Genomic DNA, 20,597 nt, shown 5'->3' with positions numbered 1-20,597 from the left:
CCTTCCAACACAACAGGTTTAAAAATAAATGTTAATAGCGATTTACATTTTGAAAACAATAAAAGACAGTTTTTATTTTTTCCTATTTTAGAATTTTAATTTAAAGTTGCATAAATATCTAAATTTATATTCAGAAAACCGAGTTGCTCCAGGAAAAACCCAAGCCTTAATGCTAGACTGTCAAAACTCACCTTTTATCACTTCATTATTTAAGTTAAGAGTTTTTGTTTTCACTAAATAGTACTATCAATAGTACTATCTTCATACGTGGCATATGAAACTTTTAATTGGTACATTAACTTCAGACTTCACTTGTTTAAGAATCTTTATGTTTCTAAAAGTATATAGCTAAATCTAATTGAGCAATATATTTATTTAATCAGACCTACTTTAGTAATTAATAAAAAGGACATGATTACTCAAAAATTTTTATTACCTATATTTCTTCAATTTATGTTGTAGTGAGTTGAAAATCTCCAAAAAAATTTTTTTAAAAAAATCACCATAAACATTAAAAAATTTTTTATTGTGTCATCAAGGACATTCTTAAAGTGGTTTATCTATCTTTTTCTGTTTAAAACTGTAAGTGGCTATTTTTTTTTTTTTTTTTTTTTAATTTTATTTTATTTTTAAACTTTACATAATTGTATTAGTTTTGCTAAATATCAAAATGAATCCGCCACAGGCATACATGTGTTTTTAAAGTATTTTTTACTTAAAAAAATATGGGATCTTAAGTTTCCCTCCCAGGGATTACACCTGTGTCCCCTGCATTAAAGTGCAGAGTCATAACCGTCCGACTCTAGGAAAGTCCACCACAGCATTTTATACATGCTGACTCTATTCCCTGCAAATAAAAGTGTTATAAAAGCCTCAAATCCTTTCCAATTCCTTTCAAATTCAAGAATCTTACGAATAACAGTTTTATTCTTTAGAGTTCAATCCTGCATTAGCCTCAAATAAATTCTTTGACAATTTCCTGGTCCTGACAGATGTGGTCTTACAGAGATGCCATAAAGCTCACGCTAAAGAGGATGTTTTGCTTCCCGAAGCGAGAAGTCTATAACACAGCAAGGACCGATCAAACAATTAATCCCCTAGGTTTTTTTTAAGTGATGCAAATGGTATTTTCATATCATTATTCATCATTAAATCTCTAAAATAAATAATTACATCAGTCACACTGAGATAAAGTTTAAAGAAGAAGGGAAATTTAAAAGCTGGGTTTGAAAAAAAGTATTTTATTATTGGCATTCATCACCCCCATCTCATTCATATGCTTAGAACAATTTAGTAAGTATAATATACTAACATTTCCCCCTATTTCAAGGTCATCTCGTATTTGAAATCCTCAATTATTCCTGTTCACCTAGGAGATTTGAGCATCTGATCTTCCCCCACTTTGGGGAACCACGTCTATGTACATGTTAGAAAGTAAAGGAAAACATGTGTTCGCTTTGTGTGCTTAGCTGCTCAGTCATGTCTGACTCTTTGTGACCCTTATGGACTGTAGCCTGCCAGGCTCCTCTCTCCATGGGATTTTTCAGGCAAGAATACTAGAGTGGGTTGTCATTTCCTCCTCCAGGGTATCTCCGACCCAGGGATCGAACCTGCATCTCCTGCTTTGCAGGGAGATTGTTTACGCACTGGGCCACCAGGGAAGTCCAAAACATGTATATCTAGAGCTAAAATGAGAAGAGAGGACCCTCCTGAGCTAAGAAAATTTACTTCAAAAACAGATTTAGAAATCTAATCACATAAACTACTGGAAACTCTGATCTTATCAAATATTTACACACATCCAATAGTTAGCAGGTGAAAGTAATTTTGTCTTTCTACATTCTGGAAACACTTTCAATGTATAACCTATTAAGATTTGAAAATAACTGAGAAATCCTGAGAAATGTGGTTTACCTTCCTCCCTGTGTGAGGACGTGAAACCATGGTTTCCAGATAGAGAAAACAACCCAATACAAACTACTTCTGACCTATGATTTGCCTTGTAGGTTACTAGTGGTCAGTTTGAATTACATTCAATACTGACAAGAAATAATTCTCTAATGAAGTATCTTGTTCAACACAGTAAATGTTACTCTGACAGTATAAACCCTATTCTAATCCTAATCCCAGGACAGAGCTATTGAAGAAGCATGATTAGCTTAAGAACCGGAAAATCTCTGCTAGCCAGAAAAGCCAGTGTTATGAGATGACCATTGTGATAGATGAAAACATAATAATTAAGGTTTATAGGAATAACAATTTAGACTAATATTATCCCTTTCATTTATGTTTTAACATGGGGAAGGGGAGACAGAAATGAAGATAGGAGACAACATTTAAGTATGTAAGTAAATAATTTTCAATATCCAAATTAAAATAAACCCCAATAACTAAGAAAAATCACTGTTATGATATCTGATATAAAGTTTCCTATCTATTAAAGTGATTTAAAAAAAGGCACCAAAAAAGAAAAATCAGATAAACTGATGTCATCAAAATTTTTGTGTTTCAGATAAAAGGGTAAAAAAGATGTGGTATACACACACAATGGACTATTACTCAGCTATAGAAAAGAATGAAATAATGCCACTGCAGTAACACGAAAGGACCTAGAGATGATCACACTAAGTGAAGTCAGAGAAAGACAAGTACCATATGCTACCACTTACATGTGGAATCTAAAAAGTGATACAAATGAACTTATTTGCAAAACAGAAACAGGCTTACAGATATAGAAACGAACTTATGGTTACCAAAGGGAAAAGGGGGGAGGGAAAAATTTGAAACTTGGGATAAACAGATAGGCACTATTATATAAAAAACAGATAACCAATAAGGACCCACTGTATAGCACAGGGGACTATATTAAGTATCTTGTAATAACCTATGATGGAAAAGAATCTGAAAAATAATGTATACAAATATATATGTATAACTGAAATACTTTTGCTGTACACCAGAAACACTGTAAATCAACTATACTTCAAAAAAGGAATAAAGAATTTAAAAAGTTTTATGTTTCAAAATATACCAGTAAGAAAACAAAACGATAAGCAACGGAGTGAAAATATGTTGCAAACATATCTCTTGATAAAGATCTGTATACAGAATATACAACAAATTCTTACAACTCAATAACAGGGAGACAGAGGACCCATTAAAAAAAGAGATATTTTACCAAAGAAGATATATGAATAGCTAAAAAGCACACAAAATTAAGCTCACCATCATTAGTCACTAGGAAAATGCAAATTAAAACCACAACAAGACAGTATTTCACATCTGCTAGAATAACCATGATAAGAGGTAAGACAATACCAAACGGCAGAGAGGAGGCACAGAAACAGGAACCCTCAGACACTGTGGGCGGCGCAGACACTTTGGAAAACACTTTGGCAGTTTCTTTACAAGTTAAACATAAATTTACCCTATGATCTAGCAATTCCAATCCTAGATGTCTATTCAAGAGAAGTGAAAACATGTATCTACTCAAAGACTTGCACTAGAATGTTCATAGCAGCAGTATTCAGAATACCTAAAAAAAAAAAAAAAAACAAACCCTCAATGTCCATCAACTGCGGATGGACAGATAAAAGGAGCTATAGGTATACAATGGAATACTATTTGCAATGCTACTGCTACTGCTAAGTCACTTCAGTTGCACTCTGTGCAACCCCATAGACGGCAGCCCACTAAGCTCCCCCGTCCCTGGGATTCTCCAGGCAAGAACACTGGAGTGGGTTCCCATTTCCTTCTCCAATGCATGAAAGTGAAAAGTGAAAGTGAAGTCGCTCAGTCGTATCCAACTCTTAGCGACCCCATGGACTGCAGCCCACCAGGCTCCTCCATCCATGGGATTTTCCAGGCAAGAGTACTGGAGTAGGGTGCCATTGCCTTCTCCGACTATTTGCAATAAAAAGAAACAAACTTCTGATAGCTTTAAGTAAATCAACCAGTTGTTGAAATTATCTGAATATTTTTAATCAGCACTAAAAAATAGGTATGTTTTCAAAGATCTAGTTATGTCACCTAGGACTGCTATTTCTAAACCAAAGACAAGGGAAAACCCTTTTAGAAAGACAAGAATCTAAACATATACTTTATTTATTTTTAGGTTGAGGTATAGTTTACATACATAAAGTACATAAATCTTATATGTTTAGCTCAATAAATTTTTATCTGTGTATACACCAAGGCAACCACCATTCAGATCAATATAGAGAAGGCTTCCTTAATTGATATTCCCACCAAAGGTAACCACTACTTTAGTTTTTCACCATAGAAGTGCCATAGCTTTGGCTGTTTTTCTGAACTTTATATAAATATATATACTTCATTCAGTATGCACTCTCCATGATGTTGTCTGCAGTGGTAGTACATTATTTTTCTTCGTTGTACACCATTCATCCAGTCTGTTGATGGACATGTGGGCAACTTATGTAAAACCTGAAGTTAGTATTGGGTTTCCCTGGTGGCTCAGTGGTATGGAATCTGCCTGCCTTTGCAGGAGACATGGGTTTGATCCCTGGGTCAGGAAGATCCCCTGGAAAAGGGAATAGCAACCCACTCCAGTATTGCTTTCCTAGAAATCCCATGGACAGAGGAGCCTGGTAGGCTACAGTCCACGGGGTCACAAAAGACTCAGACACGACTTAGCGACTAAACAACAAATGTTAGTGTTTGTCTTGGGCAAAATAATGAATCTCAACAGACATTCATGCTCAAGAAGGGAAATAATTCATAGTCTCTTCAGTAAACTCAAAAGAGAACACAAGAAGCTTACACTTCTGTTTCCTAAGAAGTGCTCAGGGCCCTTCTCAACAGAGCCAGAGTTCTCTAGGAGTCACTGCGGCTTAGTTAAGAAGTAAACTGGGATGCACCATGAAGGCTGGTAGCTTTAGCTTCCATTGTTATGTAAGGATCTAAATGCTTCTCTTTCAGATAGACTGAATTTACCTAGCAATTTCTCATAAGTTATATAGCATTCTAGGATTCTAAAATGACATCACAGTTGGGGATCACCGTATTTAAAATAACCTAGGAGAGAAAATTTTGTCATTATATAGAAGTGAATACTCTTTGAGAAATGAGCATTAACATCTTCCACAGTCACTGATGTTCTGGATGAGCCATTCTCCTCATAATCACATCTGATGACAGATGCTGATGGTCTCCCAGAGGATGGAACAGAGTAGTGGCTTAGAAAAGGTTCAGAAGGGAGATGGGGAAGTCAAGAAGCATCGCATTATCATCTGCATAACAAACAATTTCATCTGGAAACTAGGAGCTCTTGTCTACAGTAAGTATTTTATTTTCTTGTGTCAGTGAGATAAACCTATCTAGGCACTCATCAGGTAAGTAAGAGAGACAAATTTAACTTTGACTTTGTAGTCTGGACCAGGTCCGGATATGATGGTTCATTTTGATAATGTCAGAGTGCCTGACTGTTCTGCAAAAGTCTTGGTCTCAATGATTAGACAGCAACTTAGTGGGGTTAAAATGATCCCCTGACGTAGTTCTGAACAGCTGCTAAAGAAAAACAGCTTCATATTCCAGCCACTTATTTTCTGTATCACCCCCTTATGACTGAGACTGCTAGTGGTGTCTGAGTTATTCTCAGGCAATGTAGGCACCTGGTGATGCTACTTTGATAATATAGCCAGAGTATTGCGAAAATACCTAGCTATTTGAATGGGGAAGTTAATTCTTGCTGCCTGCCTGCCACACTCTCAAACTATAGGTGATGATTTCTGATAATGTAAATTCTACTGAAATATGCTTCAATTTAATAACGTTTTTTATTTTTTTTTGCTGCACTGCACAGCTTGTGGAATCTTAGTTCCCCGACCAGGAATCACACTTGAGCCTTCGGCAGTGAAAGTGTGAAATTCTAACCACTGGACCCCATGGAATTCCCACATTATATTTTTAAAACCAAAGTTTTTAAAACCTAAAATCTCAGATTTAAATCCTTCAAAAGACTTCTGATGTGAGAAAAGACTTTGAAGAGACTGACAATATACTTTATGGGTTCTCTTTTAGATTTTGGGTGCTAAATCACTTCAGTTATGTCCAACTCTGCAACCCTCTGGAGAGAAGCCCTCTGGGCTCCTCTGTCCATGGGATTCTCCAGACAAGGATACTGGAGTGGGTTGCCATGCCCTTCTCCAGGGGATCTTCCAGACCCAGGGATTGAATCTGAGTCTCTGATGTCTCCTGCACTGGCAAGCGGGTTCTTTATCACTAGCACCACCCGGGAAGCTCCTTTTTGATTTTATGCATGTTTTTATTTTACAACTGTATTTTGGAAGCAGAATTAAAATGTCACTTAAGGAACATGAACCTTTCCCCAGGTTCAAAAAGATATACACAAGTATATTACCCAAACACAAAATAATAGCTTAGTTGAAGAAAATAAACGGAAAATTTAAATATTGTAAGAGCAGAATTAATCTTCATTTCAGTACATATGCCAGTAAAATGGTGATTTAAAAAAATAAAACTTACCTGCTACTGAGTTTGGCCGTGGCATAAGATAAAGAGGAATAGACTGTACTGATTGTGATAAAACGGTTTCCAAATTCCTCTCTGGTATCTTATTCAGACTGTAGGTGGATGCCGTCATGTTTTCATCTACTCGATACAAACAGGAATCCATGCTGGATTTTTGAGACTGCCAAGGCTTTAGGTTTCCTCCAGATCCTAAGTCTTTACTGCTTTCCCCAACATATTTTGTGCGTTCCATGTTTTCAGAATAGCTTGTCAAGGTAGCTGAAAAAGAGTAAAATGAAAACTGAGAGATTAATCTGTTTATAATTACCCAAATGCACGATTAGATAATAAAAATATTAGTAACATTATTTTTAAAAAGATACGATGATCATTTCATCTCCATCATGAAATTTATTTATTTTTAATTAAAACTTATTTGGCTGCACTGGGTCTTAAGTTTCAGCACGCAAGATCATTAGTTGCTGCAGGTGGTATCTCTAGTAGTGGCATGCAACTCTTAATTGAGGCATGTGGGCTTTAGATTCCCTGACCGGGGATCAAAGCAAGGTCCCCTGCATTGGGAGCTCAGAGTCTTAGCCACTGGACCACCAGGAAAGTACCTCCATCATGAAATTAAATAACTGAAACCAAAATATAACTTTCTTTCACATAGATTCCATATTTACTTTAACAACTCTTATTTGAATGAATTAAAGAAATTCTGGATGCTTGGGGCTGGTGCACTGGGATGACCCAGAGGGATGGTATGGGGAAGGAGGAGGGAAGAGGGTTCAGGATGGGGAACACATGTATACCTGTGGCAGATTCATTTTGATATACGGCAAAACCAATACAATATTGTAAAGTTAAATAAAATAAAATTAAAAAACAAAAACAAAACAAACAAACAAAAAGAAATTCATATATCAGTGCTACAGGACTTACAACTAGGGCCTATCAAATTCCATCAAAAGGGAATTTATATACTTTTCATGGATTGCTGGACAGTGTCAAAGATACCAAAAAGGTCTTTATACTCTTTTTATCCTATATTTTTCCTCACTTAAATTATTTCCTGGCCATTTTCATGTAACAAAGAATTAGAACATATAAACAGTCCTTAAGTAGACCCTAATACAGGAGAAAGAATCTGTCTAAATAAGGAAACACTACACAGACTTCTTGAATAGCTACCCTCTCCTCCATTCTTAATTAATTCGTTTAATATATTCAGACTTTCAGTCATAAATAGCCCCATGGATTACAACCTTTCTGCCACCAAAAACAATGTTACACCTTTCCCAATGAGATTTTATGGATTCTACAGCATATTTTATAATCTCTGAATATGTTCAGTAATAGTATACAGTGTATATTTATATTATGTGTTTATGTGTCTGTGGGTGTTCTTTTTAAACAGATGCATGTTTCTTATCCTAATTTATAGAAACTGTCTCATTTAAAATACATTTCAACATTTTTCTTTCAGAAAAATCTGACTGAAGTATAGTTTCATTTGGGATAAAGATGTTGTGATTCATCTGACTTTGTATTCTTAGCTAGAAGCTTGGAGTTCACACAGCTGCTAGGGTCAGTATCCTGAATGATGGAGAATGCAAACTTCTGTTTCTCAAAGGACTGATCCACATGGAAAGTGTCTGTTATTTAACCCTTTGCCTTTCATGTCTGGGTTTTTTTTTTTTTTTTTTGGTGGTGTGTCCTAGCAGAAGTTTTTATCCTTAGGTTCCAAATTAAGAGCTGGCTAAGGTTCACTTGTATCTGTGTGGTCTTACCCTGGTATATATTCCAGAAATATAGCCCTTTTCCTCAGATAAACCATGAGCACATTCAGTAGGTTCCAAACACTGAAACACTACACTTTTTAAAGGTCTGAGAAGGTAGTAATTGGTTTTTTCAATTTTTCAATATTTCAATTAATTTCTAAGAAATAATATGTTTACTGGTGACCAGCTAACTAAAATGTCAAGCTTCTATAAACTTAGCTGCAGTTACATCAGGGGTGATAACACCAGTTACCTACATGTTGAACAGAAATTTTGGCATATATATATACACACATATACACACACACACACATATGTATATATACACATAATATACCACTTCTCAGGTGGCTCAGTGGTAAAGAACCTGCCTGCCAACAGGAGATGCAGGAGACAAGGGTTTGATTCCTGTGTCAGGGAGATCCCCTGGAGAAGACAACGGCTACCCACTCCAGTATTTCTGCCTGGAGAATTCCATGGACAGTGGAGCCTGGAGGGCTATAATCCATAGGGTCACAAAGAGTTGGACATGACTGAGCAATTCAATAACAACAACAACATGATACATAAACACATCACACATATATATGTTTGATAAATAAAAATGAGATATAACCTATTTGATGATGCACAGTGTGATGTCGAAAATTTTTTCAAAAACATGAGGTCTATCAATAAAAATTATGAAAGTCCTCATTGGTGGTGAAAAGATCTAAGAAACTGAATTCATGGTACAAAGACAGAAATATTCAGTGGCCCATGGACCCTATTTTATCATTTAAATGATGACGTTTACAATAAGGAAGGCCATCTATGGTCATGGTATTTAAAGTAAAAACAAGAAGACATCTAGTTTCCCAACTAAGAAGAGCATTGATGTCATTTTGCACTTTAATTGTACTATCTGCATAAACCAACCTGATACTTCATACTTCATTTGTTTTTCGAACCCGAAGTATCCTCTGCCCTTTTTCACCAAAGAGAAATGTATCTAGGCTCTGGCACACAGTTTAAACTATGATCAACACGTATCTGTTGAGAGGATGAATAACTTAGTTTTACTGGATGCTCAATGGGCCAGAACCACTGGGGACCAGAGTGAAAACAGACAACTCACCAAAAGTACCAGAAATTAAGAGTCTCTGGGTCAACATTCCCAATGAGGACTTTTGTACATTTCTGCTTCACTGATGCTTTTCCCAGAGCATGGTGACTTTGAGTTAATTTCATTCAATTATTTAGTCAATAAAATTTTATTGAGCAACTAGTTTATGTCAGAGTACAGTGGTGAACAAGATAGGTCCTAAATCATTAATCCCAGAAAAAGGACAATTCTGTGACAGAAGAGGCCACATACACACAAAAAATGAAGCATAACAAAATGAAATGCTATTTTTAATAACAACATGCTAATATCCATATATTATTTAACAAATGCTTCTATTTTACTCAACTATTCCTCTATAGTGAGACTGTATCATATAATTTAAAGTTACCAAAGTGAATGAAGCATCAGAGAATGCAACGATATTTTTGATTCATGTGGTAACTAAAAATTTCAAAAGTCTAAAGCCCACACAATCTATATATCAGATGTTGGCCTACATGAATTAACAACCCGTATGTGCAAAATTTCTATGAATGGAGCTGAAGAGGAAGACATGGCCTCTCACTGAAAAATATACGTATCTGTTTTCCAATAGACCTATTCTGTCCCTACTTTAATTCTTTAGATCTAGTTATTTCCAGGTGCAACAAAGAATGGTGGGAAAATACTGAGTTGTAACTAACTAAAGAGATTTTTCTGAGACTTTCTGCATTTTCTTTCCTTGATATAGAAAAAAAATTGCTATCTCAGTATAAAGAAGTGCTGACACAGCCATATAGGACAGTAAGACAGTGTGAGGAAGTAGGAATTACAGGCTTATAAGTAGCCTCATTGTGAATAAAATTAACTCCATATATTAAAAAAGTTTTATTGAGGTATAATTTACATACCATAAAATATACCCTCTGTAAATGGATTGATACATGGATACAGGCACATTTGCTTGTCGTCAATAATATTTTAAAACTGACAGCAATAATTTTTCAAAAAAGCTTAACATTCCTTATTCTGGCATCTGTGTCAGTCCTAAAGGACCCAGAAATCATGTTTCCAGTAATAGCAATAGTAATCATTTTTTGAAATCTGATAGTAATCATTTTTATCTTGATTCACTACTCTGCTTTTGTTGATAAAGACTAAGTTTTTAATGTTAGATAATGGTGTTAGGTCATCTGTTCTGAGAGAGAATGATTTAGAACTATGCAGTGTGGGTTTTGAAGTTATACAAACTTGAATCTCAGCTTTGCCTCTCAACATCTGTGTGATCTGGGACCAATTATTTTTGAACCCCAGTTTTCTAAGTCTAAGAAACATCATTATACTATTATGTAAGACAGAGTTAATTCACAGCTAGACTGGGCCAGTCCTATACTTATCTCTAGGGATGACTGGAAGTCTGGAACTGACTCTTAGCCAAGATAAGGTCAACTGGGATAACTAACAACTTATAATTTGCTGTTTAAGGTTTGAAATTCCCCAGGTAGCACCCAGGTCTAGTTGTTTATTGCCAGCTTACATCTGGAGGACTTAGACAGCCTGGCTTAGCCATGGGACCAGAGACGGACAAAAAGCTTCACTGTCAACTTTTGGGGAGCTCTCCTGAAACCAAGATTCCTTATACAAATCTTGGTGACTTACACTCTGGGGACAGAGCGCATCCATCCTGTTTGATTAAAAAGGAACCTGGAGAGCTCCACCTGGGAGGGTCTTGGGTTCTCTGTGCTCACTTGCATGCTTTTCGCCTGCTGGACTATATCTTTACTAAAAGCTTTTTGTAAGAATTTTTCTGTGGAGTCTTATGTATCTTTTCAATTATTTGATCCTGGCGACTCTTTATTTTCTTATAAGATGACTGTAAGAATTAAATAATGGTACCTGCCTAAACAACAACAACCTGCCTCATACTCTGTACTCAATCAATGATTGCTGTCATTAGTTAGTTAGGTCAATCATGCAAGGGAAATGCTCTGGTCTTCTTGATCATTTAAATAGGCAGTGTCCAGACAGACATCTTTGACAAATATTCAAGCAATATAACTACCAAAATTTATTAGTGCTAAGTAATTAGAAGGTGAACCTTCCCTGGTGGCTCAGTTGGTGAAGAATCCGCCTGCAACGCAGGAGAATCAGGTTCGATCCCTGGTGTGGGAAGATCCCCTGGAGAAGGAAATGCAACCCACTCCAGTATTCTGCCTGGAAAATCCCATGGTGAGAGGAGCCTGATGGGCTACAGTCCATGGGGTCGCAAAGAGTCAGACACGATGAGCGACTAAACCACCTCCAAGGATGACAGAGTCACTAGCATAATAACTGGAAGAGCTTTTAAGTTTAATTAAAACAATAACCCTGTATATGAGACAGCAAAAGAGACACTGATGTATAGATCAGTCTTATGGACTCTGTGGGAGAGGGAGAGGGTGGGGAGATTTGGGAGAATGCCATTGAAACATGTATAATATCATGTATGAAACGAGTCGCCAGTCCAGGTTCGATGCACGATACTGGATGCTCGGGGCTGGTGCACTGGGACGACCCAGAGGAAGGGTATGGGAAGGGAGGAGGGAGGAGGGTTCAGGATGGGGAACACAGGTATACCTGTGGCGGTTTCATTTCGATATTTGGCAAAACTAATACAATGTTGTAAAGTTTAAAAATAAAATAATAAAAAAAATAACTGGAAGAGCTTAGTGAAGATACAATTGCACATTTCTGAAAACAGGTTGTAGAAAATATGAAAAAAATTTAATGCTCAGTTTGTGACTCAGAAGAATGACTTCTTAAATGTGACAATTTGGACCAGAGAACACATTACATCCTACTGGAATGTGTGTGCATGTCATTCAGTCGTTCAGTGACTCTTTGTGACCACGTGGACCAGGCTCCTCTATCCATAGAATTCTCCAGGCAAGAATACTGGAGTGAGTAGCTATTCCCTTCTCCAGGGGATCTTCCCAATCTAGGGATCGAACCCAGGTCTCCGGCATTGCAGGCAGATTCTTTATCACTGTATTACCTGGGAAGCCCTGCCTAATGGAATATATGTTACTAAAGGAACAAGGGTCTTTGATGAGGAGGAGTTTCTGATTTTGCTTTTTAGTTACTAATGTGAAATACTAGGGGAAAAATAATCACTGAACAAGTAAAGCTGCAGGCATTTCATTTTCCTAGGTGTTAAATGACACAAGGCTAAAAGATATAAGACCAAATTTGGCAATAAATCAGGACCTAAAGACAAAACAAAACACTGAGATTTGATTAAAAGGGGGAATTCAAGAATTATACCTTTCTGGAAGGAACTGTGAATCCCCAAATAAACAAAAGGCCAAAACAAAATGGATCCATGTTTAAATTTGTTTTACTAAACAACACCATGCCAAAACAGACCACTATTCAAACTTCACATGAAAAAGGATAGGCTAGAAAAATGATGTGTATCTCACAGAGTTTATGATTATCAGGATTTTTGCTTGAAGCTATGTATAGCTGATAGATTATGCATAGTTAGTGGCATCTACCTAGGCACATATATAAAGGCATCATACCATCAAATTAATACCAATAAAATAGTCACAAATATGAAATTATACTGTAAATACCTGAAAATCATGTCAGTGATATTTTACCACATATTTAAGAAAGCTGTGAGTCTGAAGACAGAGAAGCTATGACTGTTACAGAGAATGCTTTCTATGGTAAAAATTAAATCACGGATGGGGTGAATTCAGATCACAGAGAATATAAGTAGTCATAGCTATTGCCAATCCTTTAAAATCCAAGAAAGGAACTTTTTACACTCATAAGACTTAAAATTCAGGAAGCCTGCATTTCTAATATTCTGATTTTATAACTAGAATTCTACATATTTTGGCAAGCTATGAAAGTGATACAGGCAGGAATCACTAAAATTCTGATCGCTATAGTTACAAAATGTAATCAAAAGGAATTCACACTGAACTGACTGATATATAAAGGAATAAAAATGGATAATTCAAATGATAACTTTTAATAGCTTTTGTGTTTTTTACTGATGGGGCAAGATGCATGATACTGGATGCTTGGGGCTGGTGCACTGAGGCAACCCAGAGGGATGGTACGGGGAGGGAGGAGGGAGAGGGGTTCGGGATGGGGAACACGTGTATACCAGTGGCGGATTCATGTTGATGCATGGCAAAACCAATACAATATTGTAAAGTAATTAACCTCCAATTAAAATAAATAAATGTATATTTAAAAAATAAATAAATAAAATATGAAAAAAATAAAAATGGTATACTAACAAACAATAGATGTTATTGTTTGAAATAATGTAAGCAATATTTAATTTGGAAAAGTAGATATTTCTATTATCAGTGGGGAAAATACTTAAACAAAACATATTAAAACAGTTAAGATAGGCGAGCCTTGATATTTCCACGGTAATAACAATATCTTTGATTATTATTACTTACGCCACATGCAATTTTCTTCTAACTCAAATGCAATGCAAAAAAAACTAAAGAGAAACAAGTTGTTTCTCAAGATAAGCTGCACATATATAATTTGATAACTACTCTACAATGTAAGTAATTTTAGAAGCAGAAGACATTATTCTCTTTCTTGTCTCACGATTCTGCAAGTAAATCTGTTTCAGTATTTATATACATTAAATAATGGAAGTTTACTATTCTCCAAATTAGCTCTGTTATCCACAAAGGTACTTACTTTTACAAGGAACATAATTTTGGAAATATACCAGAAAAAAATGAGGAACATTGTTATATGTCAAAGCAGGAATCTCATTTTTAATTTCAGAACATTATGAACATTTATTTTGAACATCCACTGACATGTTAAGCTTCCACTTAGAATGTACTTGCAAACGGATTTTGTCCAATCTGTCAGCACCATGCCCACTGCTTGAATAAATATATTTCTAAAGTACTCTTTTTTGGTATGGCAATATTGATGACATGCAGTTACAGACACTAATAATACCAACAGAAGAACCCAGGAAGAGGTTTGGCTAGAGATTATAGAAGTCATTGTGCCAAAATGAATCATAAAAAGAACATAGTAGAATAGTCAATGGAAGAACTCTACTATTTATTAAAAATTTAATAATAATGTTCCATCTTGCACCCAATGGTCACTCTGCTGCTGCTAAGTCGCTTCAGTCGTGTCCAACTCTGTGCGACCCCATAGACAGCAGCCCATCAGGCTCTCCCGTTCATGGGATTCTCGAGGCAAGAACACTGGAGTGAGTTGCCATTTCCTTCTCCAATGCATGAAAGTGAAGTCACTCAGTCGTGTCCGACTCTCAGTGACCCCATGGACTGCAGCCTACCAGGCTCCTCCGTCCATGGGATTTTCCAGGCAAGAGTACTGGAGTGGGGTGCCATTGCCTTCTCTGAATGGTCACTCTAAACACTGTCAAAAAAGTAACTGAAAGTACCAGGTCAGTCATCCTTCATCTCCCACCCTTTCACTCTTAAGCTTTCCTTTTTATAAATATTTACTGAGCACCTACCATGCTACCACATTTTCAGTTATTGGACTAGGCGCTACAGATATGGATGAATAAGGCACACTTTCTAAATAGTCTAAGGATGAAAAGCAGGCTCTCAAAGGGATTATAATACTAGTGTTAAATGCAATGATACAGATCTGCTGTATCTGGGAACATGGAATAGTAATAGGTACTGGAGAGGAGGTGGAGTGGAGAAATGAAGAGAGGGGGTGGTGGCAGTGGTGACTGAACACCTATGGTGATTCTTAAAAGTATGTGGGAGTTAATCAAATTTAAGAGGGGGAGAAGAGATTACAGGCAGAATGATCAATACGGGCAAAAGTAGAGAGGTGAAAAACTGCAATGTGTCAGGTTACCACAAAATTTAATGTTAGACTCTAGTAGCGGGATTAAAGGCTGGAGAAATTGGCTGTGGACAGATCAGGAGTGATCTGATCAGATTTGGTTTCCAGGTAGATTACTGCACCTTACAGATAACAGAATCAAAGTAGTAATCATTTCTCAGTTAATTTGCTTTGGTTGGCTGTGGGAAAAACAGACTTAGAAAGGACAAGAAGAAAAAGCAGAGAGAACAGTTAGATCTGTATTAATCTAGGTTTAAGGTAATGAGGATTATGAAGGCAATGCTAGGAGAGATGAAAAGAAAACACAGGGATGAGAAATACAGGGGAAGGAAGGAGGCAAGGATTCCCCTTGGCTTTCTAGCTTGGTTCCTGAGTAGATAGTGATGTCACAATAAGGATATTTTAGACAATTTTATGCTTTGGGAAATACTATCTTTTAACAATCCATGAACAGGACGTATTTCCAATTATTTAAGTCTTTTAAAAATTTCTTCAGTAATGTTTTATAATGTCTAGTGTACAAGTCTTTTACCTGCTCGGTTAAATTTACTCCTAAGTCTTTTATTCTGTTTGATCTTATTGTAGTGGAACTGTTTTCTTAACTTTTTTTTTTGGTTATCTATTGTCAAAGTATAGAAATGCAAATGTATGTTAATTTTGCATCCTGTAAAAATATTCTTTTTATTGGCTCATTATTTAAAACGAATAAATTCACATGCTGTATAATTCATTTAAGTGAAAGAGATATGCTTAGTTGACATGGCATTAAATTATTTGCCATAACATCTAAACAAATATTTTGATTTGATAACCTTTAGAAGCAAGCCAAGGAGAAGGCAATGGCAACCCACTCCAGTACTCTTGTCTGGAAAATCTCATGGACGGAGGAGCCTGGTAGGCTGCAGTCCATGGGGTCGTGAAGGGTCGGACACAACTGAGTGACTTCGCTTTTACTTTTCACTTTCATGCATTGGAGAAGGAAATGGCAACCCACTCCAGTGTTCTTGCCTGGAGAATCCCAGGGATGGGGGAGCCTGGTGGGCTGCCGTCTATGGGGTCACATAGAGTCGGACATGACTGAAGCAACTTAGCAGCAGCAGCAGAAGCAAGCCAAATGAGGAAAAAATATTTTATTGTCTTATTTCCATTTTCCTGCCCTCTTCAGTGTCTGTCATTTGTTGAGCAGCCTTTCCTCACTCCTTCCCTGAATCCTTTACCTTCCTTGGCACTGGTTATATTATATACACTGCCTTGATTTTTCTCCTGTTTGTCTGATCACTCCATTTCTGTATCCACTGGCTCATTCTCACACCTCTCACCTCCCCCTGATCAATCAGAATGTTCCCTAAGATTCTGTGCTCAGTCTTATTTCCCCCCTTTGCATTTCTTTTCTTCAGATTCTTTTCCCAAACTTTCCTCATTTCCATGTGACTGAGTCCCCTTAACAAGCATACAACAGGCAGTAAGTATATGACAGACTGAGAAATACCAAGAAACTCTACTAGTTTAGTGAGAAATGAACTTTTTCTGAACGACTTCTGTCGGTAGATGGATGATGTAAGTGAATTTACAAGAAGAAGTAGGAAGAACTTTTTCTATTCACCCCTTCTTTCACCAGATAGTATCTTTATTTATTTACTTTTTGCTTATTCAGGGTATTTTATTTTCATAAAGTAGACAATCTCAGACTTTTGTACGATCAGTGAGATAATGTCTTTAAAGGACTGGTTAAGCAGGGAGAGGCACCTCTATCTTCTTTTTTAATGCTTTATGCCTCTCAACAGCAACATTAAAAAGAAAAGGACACATATTTTATACATATATATAAATATATCTCAATAACTCAAAAGCAGAATTTTTGAAAACCTTAAGCTTGTATAATTATTACAAAAAGAAAAAAAGACACAAAATGATTAGTATATAAACCAACTCACCAATGATTCCACTATCTCTGCTTTCAAGGGTGGAGGTTGGACTCGTGACGGCCCCATAGCTGCCGTCCTTGGCGGTCGCACTTGTACTGACTGGTGGGAGAGTGGAGCAGGGGCTGCTGGCTGGTGGAGAGGCAGTGCTGCTAGTCAAGGTGGAACAGGGACTTATCCGCTGGGTGATTGCTGAGGTCTGAAGAATTGAATGAAAAATAAGACAAGCTGATCAGCTGTTAAGTGAAAGTGTATCTTATGGTAAAACATATGCTTTGATAACAAAAAGAAAAAAAATCTACACGCACAGCTTTTACAGCTATTAAGTTCTGTTTGTTTTTGCTTTCCGGGATAACCATTCTGTGTTCTATAATTAAGGTGAAACTTGATAAATTTAACATGAGCAGAGACTGTGGTCTGTTTTTTCTGCCTAGGAAATTTACAGTGACAAGTAGTCTTTATTATTGCTATGAATTAATAGATGATTTTTTTATTCATCAAAAATTTTTCTTGCTGCTTTCAATCAACATAAATTTTCTGAAGGCTTAGAACTTGGTCTTGCTAATAATTTTCTTTGGGTAGAAAAAAAATCTTTGCAGCCAAGAAGTAATAAGATGGGCATTTTTTGATACATAGGTGGCTTCACAGAGGTAATAAATGAATGTAGGGAAAATACCTATTTAAAAGTTTGTCAAATGAAGTAGAATAATATTAATTTAATACAAACAAAATAATTTCTCTGTAAAAACTGATTACAGACAGATCACTGAGTAACTCTTATACCTGAAGTTACCTCCTTTTTACATTTTTGATGGGAGACTGATGGTAATATATTCTGGTTTACCTAGTTTAATGACAATTCATTTTCTTTAGCTCTTTCTACCCAAATAAATTAATGAAATAATGAGTGAAAGTATATATGTTTTTTCGAACACTTAAGAAATTTTTTCCTTTTCAAAACAGTAACTGGTCAATGGCAGAATTACTTGAAGGAGGACTAATGATAAATTTGACATTTGAAAAAAAAAGCATTTCAATTTCTTTACGTATAGAGTCTACTCATAATCTCTTTGATAAACTGAAGAGTTACATTTTATAACTTGATTGGAAAATATGTTGATCACTGGTTACGAGAATATTAAGGCTCTTTGACTCGTCCCAAAATGAGTGCCAGATGCAATTCCCTGTATTCAATTATCTGTTTTGAATTCAGGTTTTGATTTTAATTTAAATGCTATAACCAGGATATAAAAGATACATGGAACTCAACCAAGCATAAATGACTTTCTCAGAACACTGCAATCAAGTAAATCTTTTTAATCATATAACTAATATTAGAAACTGATTCTTCTTAATAATACAATAAGCCCTCAAATCTATGCCATTTCTCTTCTATATAATTTTTCACCATTGGAGGGAGGAGTTTCAATTTCTTTGTAATTTCCTCTATTTCTACAAAATGATGTTAGCCTATTAGAGCATGAGTAGGGCTTGCAGGAGAATTACCTGTGGAATGTAAAAAACAAGTCTCACTACAAAACTGACAGATACTGAACCCCACCCCAGTCTTACTAAATTAGAATCCTCCCTAGTTAGAATCTGGCAGAGCAATTTTTAACCGCCTCATTCTCAGTTTAAGAAACATGTGGCTACTTTATTAGAATTGTACTACAATCTTTTTACATTAGATATATCTATAGTCATTCCATATTGAAAAAGTTTCATTTTGGTATGAATCTATTACTTCTATGGTAACTCATTTCCATTTTCAGACAAGATTCTCAGGCTGTTCTCTGAGAAAGGAAACTATTATATGCATAATACAGCAAAAGTGAAGGTTAAGCTCAAATGACATATTATTTTTACTATAAGTTATTTTCTGGAAAATAAAGCATTTATCACAGAATATATGCTTTAAAAGCTTTAACTGTAAAAGCAAAGCTTAAAGATCAACTCATTCAGAAAGCAGAAAATTTGTTTCATGGCTTGTGAATTTAAAGGCAAGTCTTACGTAGGGCTTCCCTAGTGGCTCAGAGGTTAAAGCATCTGCCTGCAATGCAGGAGACCTGGGTTAGATCCCTGGGTCGGGAAGATCCCCTGGAGAAGGAAATGGCAACCCACTCCAGTATTTACTTAAGGAGGCTAGTTAATGAGATACTCTTTTAGGCACAGAAAGACATTATTTACTCGCCATACTGTAGGCTAAAATGGACACCTAATCAAGCCACTCTACTTCTAAAACCTTTTGGTGGTTTTCCCATTGATCCCATTGGATCCCAAACTCCCAATCTGGATCTCTTCAAGGTCCTACATCCTAATACTCCAGAAACTACAGAGAAAAGAAAATACACTGGTCAATGAATATCACTTTGAATATCTTGTCTTTTGCAAAAAAATGATATATGGTAACTTGTGTGTGCTGGATTCTGTCATTATTAATACTGTTCTGAGGACACCATCACTACGGGTCTTCTTAAACAAAGCATATATTTGTTAGTATGCTCTTTAGCACAGAAGAAAGTCACTAATAATCTTCCTAAGACTAGAAATATAGGTGATCAATTCAGCCACTTTCTTAGGTGGTTCCAAGACAGTGTCATGGTATATTACATTTCAAGCAGGCTATCATGTAGTTTTATTATTAATATCTTACATTTGTTTAATGTTTCAAAGTTAAAGTTTTTTTAAAAAAAATGTTACTACCTTATTTCTCCTTATCAACCAAGTATGAAGTGTAAAAACTACACTAAATATAAAAGCTATGAAGCAAGTTCCTCCAACTCATACTTTCTGAATACATTTACATATAAATTACATTACATACTGTTTTATATCTTTTGTTTGCATGACATTTTACAGCTTACAAAGTGCTTTCGTATTCATGATTTAACTTGATCTTCACAACAATCCTGTCATTATTTCATATTACTCTGGACTGGTATGGTGTAGCTGTTGAGAACATAAGTTGTAAAAGCAGACTGCCTGGATTTGAATACTAGTCCATCACTTTCTGGCAGTGTTTCTTTTTTTCTTATCTGAAAGTTGAAATATTAAAAGGACTCTACCACACTGAGTTGCAAGGAAGCTTAAATGAAACAGTGTAAATAAAGCAACTAGTACAATGATTATACATAGTAAACACTTATTTAATGTTAGTTACTATTAACTTTGAAAAACCTAAAGCTGAGAGAGGTTAAGCAACATGTCCAAATTTACAAAATGGTAGGTGGTAGAGCTGGAACCGGAACACAGATTTTCTACCTCCTGGTTCAGTGACTTTTCTATTATGGCATCACTTTAGCTACATCAAATCAATGATACTACTCATTTACTTATTTTATGATGAATCACATAGTAAATGCACAAGTAAGGCACACTCTATTGACTTGGGGCTTAATTCAGAAATCACTGCAACATGCGGTGACAATAAGGCATCTCAAA

At 36.0% G+C, this 20,597-nt stretch overlaps 1 protein-coding gene across 6 annotated transcripts in view; it reads right to left on the bottom strand.

Moving 5' to 3' along the window:
* Positions 1-20,597, bottom strand: part of TANC2 (tetratricopeptide repeat, ankyrin repeat and coiled-coil containing 2) — a 359,086-nt gene that overhangs the window by 115,491 nt on the left and 222,998 nt on the right. For all 6 annotated transcript variants that reach the window (XM_070390029.1, XM_070390030.1, XM_070390031.1 and 3 more), the window contains 2 exons: positions 17,169-17,355; positions 6,508-6,771 (listed from right to left, as the gene is read on the bottom strand). In XM_070390029.1, the coding sequence (XP_070246130.1) occupies positions 6,508-6,771; positions 17,169-17,355 (451 nt within the window). The remainder of the gene's footprint in view (positions 1-6,507; positions 6,772-17,168; positions 17,356-20,597) is intronic.

The sequence above is a fragment of the Bos mutus genome, chromosome 19 (assembly GCF_027580195.1).
Source record: "Bos mutus isolate GX-2022 chromosome 19, NWIPB_WYAK_1.1, whole genome shotgun sequence".
Classification (NCBI taxonomy): Eukaryota; Metazoa; Chordata; class Mammalia; order Artiodactyla; family Bovidae; genus Bos; species Bos mutus.
The sequence above is the reverse complement of the archived record's forward strand: the minus strand, read 5'-3'. Positions and strand labels throughout refer to the sequence as shown.